Below are 6,896 nucleotides of genomic sequence, written 5' to 3'. Positions count from 1 at the left end.
TTCAGGCTGCCCCTGAACTCACGGTGTAGCCCAGACTGGCCTTGTACTTGCAGCAATCCTCCTGTCTCAGCCTCCCCAGTGCTGGGATTACAGGCGTGTGCCACCATTCCCGGCTTTCATCTGAATTTTTATCTATACACACACTACATTGGCTGTCCATCCAACTAATAGTGATTTTAAATTTTTTTTCAACATTCGTAAAGTTAATTAAAGAAAATGTTATTTTTTAGTTACTCCTTTTAATAGAATTAGACAGATAGGGTTCTCTGTATTTTCTGTGGATGAAAAGAGGGTAGGTCCTTGACAGAAGTCAAACAACTCTTGGCGTGGCTACACAGGCCTGTAATCTCTGCACTCTGGAGGCTGAGGCAGGAGGATCATTGGAAGTTCAGTGCCAGCCTGGACTACGTAGTGTGTTCAAGGCCTGTCTGAACTTCATAGTGAGACACTATCTCAAACAAACAAGTCAAACAAGGATTTATCGTTTTGCTTAGCAGCTTTTCCCCACATATGTAATCAAGAGAAATGAAAACATTATGTATAGACAAAAACTTACATCAATGCCCTTAGCAGCATTGTTCAGAGTAGAAAAAGTTAGAAGTAGCCCTAGTAGTCTTTGACAGATGAATGGATTAACAAATACGGAATATCCATATAATGAAATGTTATTTCACCATGAAAAGAGATAACATACTGGTGTATGCTACTTAATGTATCAACCCTGAAAAAACTACACTAGGATCTCATCACTAAAGACCACATATTATGTAATTCCATTTATATGTAAGTGTCCAGAATGGAAACAAGTTAGAGGCGGAAAGATGATGAGTGATCATTAATTTTCTTGCGTAAAATGTGGGAGAAATGAACATATATGTCATCATCCATCCTCTGTCGTAAGGTCATAATTTCTGTGACTCTTGAACTGACTCCTGGAGCTTCATTAATTAGCAAAATTTTGATTTCTATAGAAAACACTTAATTGTGAGGCACGAGGAAAAAGACACACTGATTCTTCTGTATGTTTGCAGTTAAGTAATTCTGAGACCGTTATCTTGACTGGTTGCTATATGTGACCTTCATTTGGCAACTTGGGGATTTTATTTTTATTTTCTGTTTAGTGAAAAGGTTAATTACAGCTGGACTGTATATTTTGAATTCCTATGGTTGCACATTTATAGAATTTTTGTATAGAAATTTAATATGTCGTCCAGTGTTTTAATTCATTTATTCTACCTAACTATATAATTTGAAAATTCAACAATTTGTGTTTAACTATACTTCTAACACATTTACATTGTGACAACTGACATACTAACTTTTCTTTCTTGTGACTTCCTTATAGGTTTGAGGAACTTGTGAAAAAATTCAAAGTTGAATATCATGCTGGTGGCTCTACCCAGAATTCAATGAAAGTGGCTCAGGTTGGTGAATTATTTCATTAATTAAAAATAAAGAGCTTCCCAATGATTCTAAGCTTCTGGTAATTTTGTAGAATTGTTCCCATTGTATATTTGATTGCCATAGAATAGTTTTGTTTGTTTTGGATTGGGAATTTAAGTCTCTGCCCATCCAGTAAACAAAATTTTTTTTTTTTTTTTTTGGTTTTTCTCCGGTACCGGGAACCGAACTCACGACCTTGCGCTTGCCAGGCAGGCGCTTTGCCGCTGAGCTAAATCCCCAGCCCCTAAACAAAAATTTTTAATGGCTACTTCTTCAATTATTGGTAAGCTTAAACATCTTTGAATATAGTATTCCTTTACATTTTGTCTGAATTACTCACATCTATCCACTATTATTTAACATTTTTTTACATGTTACTAAGTTGTAGAAATTCGGCATATTTTCTGGGTATTCCTCATTTTTATTTCATAAATTGAAAGTTTTTGTTCATTTGTGAGTGAACTTTGCTTATAGTGTCTGTCACTGTGCCAGATTTCTTAATATACGATTCTTTTTTGGGGGGACAGGACTGGGGATTGAACCCAGGGCTTTGTGCACTACCTCTGAGCTACCTTCCTATCTAGGAATGTGCTTTTCTAACCTGGTAGGTGTTTCTTAATCCAATGAAGTTGACATATCAGGATTAATGGTACAGCTTATATGTGTAAATCAGTGTTTATCTTTTCGTACATATGTATGTTCATTTGTATATGTGTATGAATCTGTACACCAGTACTTACATCTTCCAGTGGGCAATTGAACACATTTTGAAACTTACTCTTCCAAGTTAGTAGTCTAAGCTAATGTTGGGTTAGAGTTAGTCTTCTTTTTACACTTGCAACATTGGAAGATATGAATAAGCTGTGTATACCTCTGCAGTTTGAAAGCTAGCAGGAGGATAACTGCGAGTTACGGGGCAGTCTGAGCTATATCATGAGACCTTGTCTCAAAAAGCGAAGAAGAGGAGGCGGGTACATTAGTCATCTTTATCTCTAGAAGGTAATAAAGTTGTGTTGTTTAAGCTACTGAGTTTATAGTAATTTGTCTAGGCAGCCGTAGAAAACTAATATAGTATGAAAGTTAATGTCATACTTATTTGTATTAAAAGGCTGTCAAATAATAGTGTATTTTATATTGAAATATAGCTAATTCAATTTTTAACATTCTCAATATTGTAACTGTGCTGAGTTCAGATAATAAACATGAAAATGATTGTCTGAACATGACCATAATTCATGTATTCCTAACCAGAAGGCAAATGACTATCACGTTTTCATGATAGGACACATACGGCTAGATTTGGAGGTAAATAACCAAAACTGTATCTTGCACAACATACAGAAAAGGATAGGGACTGGACATGCTGGGTGTTGGGATGTCAAAGCAGACATGGATAACAATATAGGCAAGTAATTCTCAGTCAGCAGTTACTTAGTCTTCCAAGAAAAAGAAAAACACTCGTGTTCATTGAAGATAGTGACCTGTGCGTTAGCTTAGGGATACTGCACAAATGAACGCACATCATCGTTTGCTGCCCTTGATTGCTCTGTGCAAATGAATGACGTTACATTTTATGAATCTGAAATTTCAACTCTAATTACCTAAGAGAGAACCAAAGGGAAGATTTTGATAATGAATGTGTCAGTCCTTTACAGTGTAGAGCTTGTTCTGTCAGATATTACTGGCAATCCAACATACATCAAGTAATGTGGCCAGTCATATCAACCTTAATATGTTCCCAAAGCTCTTAAGTATTTTGATTTGTCAGTCAGATTGAAGACTTTTAATGAAACCACAGGCAAATATAAATCTACAACATTGTTGTTTTATTTCTGAATAAATTCTAGACTTACCTACCTATATGTTTTTGTTTTTTTAACTAATTTTATTGGAACATGTTAGATACACATACTGATCACATTCATCATAAGGAATTTGTACCTGTACAGAATATACCTTGATTATTCTTTTCCCCCCAATCTTCTCCCCTCCCTTCAACATCTCTCCCCTCATTATTTTCAAAAGCTTTCTCTACATTTTTTCCTTCTCTTCTTTTGTATGTTTGACAGACAAAACAAAATACAAATTTTGGCAAACCCCATTTCTGTCTACATTTCTTGCTAATGAAAATTGAAAACATGTCATCTAGTAAACACCTTATAAACATTGTACACAACACGACTAAAATGGAATTTGATTGTTTAATTATGATATTGATGCCTTCATAGTAAATATATATAGGTACTTTTTTTTTTTTTGGTACCAGGAATCAAACTCAGGACCTTGTGCTTGCCAGGCAGGTGCTTGTGCCTCTGAGCTATATTCCTGGCCCTGTAGTTACTTTTTTCAAAATGTGATTTTTTTTTAACTTGAAAGAAATAGAAGACAGTCTCCTGAGATAAGTTCCCTAACAATGGCTCTTGTTGGATGTAGAAAAGATTCCCTGCAGTAAAATATTATCAAACTTTTGGGTAAAAAGGATGTTTCTCTAACCTGGCTATGTAGTGAGGATGAGTGTACAGTGCAATAAACCTTTCGTGCCATTTCTCTAAAAGTGTTTGAGGGTATTTGAAGAGGTTATAAGGAGACTAGAAGAAACTCATACAACAAATGCCCCCCAACGCTTTTTTGACAAAGGGTTTCAGTATGCAGTTCAGGCTGGCCTTAAATTCACCTTGTAGTCCACGCTGGCCTCCAACTCACAGCAGTCCTCCTGCCTCAGCCTCCAGAGTGCTAGGATTACAGGCGTGGATTACCACCTGTACTAAATGGTCCATTTTTATGTAATAAGACTTTCAAAGCTCCAGAGGCAAAAACGTCACCAAAAAAAGTGAAGATAGCGCTCTCATGTCCTTTACTAAAACTTTAGCTTATTTGGAATCCAGTTTTGACACCACAAATTTCTCTACATCTGTGGTTTAAAACTATTTCAGTGATAAAGACATTTAACTAGGATGACATCCAGTGTCCTTTTACTTTTACTGTAGTTTTAGCATACATAAAAGAAGGATGGTACTGGCCGAGCATGGTGGCACATGCCTGTAATCCCAGCACTGGGGAGGCTGAGGCAGGATTGCTGGGAGTTCAAGGCTAGCCTGCTGCAAAGTGAGTTCAAGGCCGGTCTGAGATACATAGTGAAACCCTGTCTCAAAATGATTAAAAAAAAAAAAAAAAAAAAAAAAAGGAAGAAGAAGAAGGATGGCCTGATGGCCTTAGTTCAGAGAAGTATTAATGGAAAGGGAACATAAGGTAAAATATCTTCTTTCATGGAATAAAAATAGTTGTATTATTGTTAATTTTTATCAAATATTGATTAAAACCTGTTTTCAAAAAGTATCATTTATATATCTTAATATCCAACATGGTCTACAAAATTTAAGTGCCAAAGAGTTAAGAAATGATAAATTTCTGTATTTATTTTTTTAAAAATTATTTATAATCATAGCTATATTTTCTGACACATATCTATTGAGTTTACCCTATTATTTTTCCTTTTCAATCAGATTTTATTGGTACTGTATTATTAGTATTATTTCACCACTAACTAGTCTGCTATTCTTTTGTCTAAGTAATAGCACGTATGTAACACAGAAGTAAGGAACACAAGTTCTTATTGGTTTGCTGGAGCTGTTAGAGTAATGTAACAGATACTGGGTGGCTCTGCCCATCATGAACTGTTGTTGTTCTTTGCTACGTGCCACCCTGCCTTGGAGCCAGGTGATTATGGACTGAAACCTCTACAAAGTGTGAGCTAAATAACCTTTCCCCCTCTAACTGTGGGTACTGGGTGTTTTGTCTCAGCAAGGAGAAAAGTACCTGAGATGCAGTTCTGGAGGCTGAAAATCTAAGGTCTCAAGTGTCAGCAGCTTCGATTTCCTCGTAGGCCTCTCTCTTGCTGGGCTGTGGGCAGCTTCTCTCCCGTGGCCTGTTCACGTGGTTACCTGTCTGTGCTTGCACTTTCCTGGTGTCTTCCTGTGGGTCTTCATCTCTTCTTAGGGACACCCGTCAAATTGCATAAGGGCCACTGCAGTGGTTTCCTTAGCTTAATTACCTTGTTAGGACCTCATTTCCAAATATAGCAGTCACATTCTATAGAAGTGAGTTTTACAATGCAAAAATTGCTCTAGAAAAACCAGCTCCTAGTGTTTGAGAACTGACCACAAGGTGCTTTGAGATTAAAGAAAGAGACCAACAGACCCAGGAATGCACAGAGTGCAGTTCATATTAAAAAAGAGGAGTTACAACCCAGAGTTCACTAGTCCTGTCATTTATATTTACCCATGTAGTCAGCTGGACAAACGGTTCTTTATTCTTCACAAGGCTTCTAGTTACTTTCAAGTGTCTTTTGGTTTCCGACTGAAGGACTCCAGCATTTCAGGTGGGAGAGGTCTACCACTGACAGACTTCCTTATCTTTCGTTTACCTAGGCCCATCGAATATGTAGAATTCCTGGTTAGCAATCCTTTTATTACATTAAGAAAGTTAATCTACTGTCTTTTGTCTCCATAGCTTCTAATGAGAATCAGTTCTTAGTTTTATTATGGGCAAGTTGCTTTTTTCATACTTTTATAGATTTTGTCTTCTGATAATTTCACTGTTGTTGTGGTAGCTTTGTGTTTATCATGCTTGCAGTTCATTGAGTTCGTTTTTGTTTTTGTTTTTTGTTTTGTCTTTTTGAGACAGGGTCTCACTATGCAGTTCAGGCTGACCTTGAGCTCATTTGTAACCCAGGCTAATCTTTAACTGGCAATGATCCTCCTGCCTCAGCCTCCTAAATGCTGGGATTACAGGCATGCGCCACCATACCTGGCCTCATCTAGCTTCTTGAATGTGTAGATTCATGTCTTTGATCATATTTAACAAGTTGTTGGCCATTTTAACTACAATTTTTTCCCCTCCTCTTTCCATAAAAAATGTATTTGGTCTGCTTGGTAACTTGATAGGTGTTTCCTCACCCCTACCCCACCACTATCATTGGTGATTGAAGCTAGGGCCTTCACACTGAGCTGCATCCCTGACCCTTAAAAAAAAAAATCCGTTTTTAAATTTTGAGACAGGTTGTTGCTAAATTGCCCAGGCTATACTTGAACTTACCATCCTTTAGCCTCAGCCTCCTAGAGTGTGGGGATCACAGGCCTGGGCCTCCCTGCCCAGCTCTCCTTGGTATTTCCTTAAAGAGAGTTTGGAGCTTCCTGCTCCACCACTCGGCTTCATATTTACTCATTATGTATTACTGTCGTGATAGTGGCTTTGGGGCTGGTGTAGCCATTCCTAGAATTTTCTAAAAAGTTCATGACTATACACTGACAGTACTTGATTCTTGATTTCTTAACTCAGATCTACTTCACTTACTTATGCTACCTCTTGCTACCCTTATTTTATACTCCTGTATACTCTCTTAATCATCAGAGCTCCTGCATAGTTCAGAAGGTGGAGAAGAAGAGGCACCATCA

General features: G+C 37.3%; 1 protein-coding gene across 3 annotated transcripts in view; it reads left to right on the top strand.

The window, feature by feature from the left end:
- Positions 1-6,896, top strand: part of Adk (adenosine kinase) — a 506,600-nt gene that overhangs the window by 173,144 nt on the left and 326,560 nt on the right. For all 3 annotated transcript variants that reach the window (XM_013516884.1, XM_005389928.2, XM_005389929.2), the window contains exon 4: positions 1,346-1,424. In XM_013516884.1, the coding sequence (XP_013372338.1) occupies positions 1,346-1,424 (79 nt within the window). The remainder of the gene's footprint in view (positions 1-1,345; positions 1,425-6,896) is intronic.

This window comes from Chinchilla lanigera, unplaced genomic scaffold, assembly GCF_000276665.1.
Source record: "Chinchilla lanigera isolate Chin_1 unplaced genomic scaffold, ChiLan1.0 scaffold00036, whole genome shotgun sequence".
NCBI lineage: Eukaryota > Metazoa > Chordata > Mammalia > Rodentia > Chinchillidae > Chinchilla > Chinchilla lanigera.
Note: the sequence above shows the minus strand (reverse complement) of the source record. Positions and strands in the feature narration are given on the sequence as shown.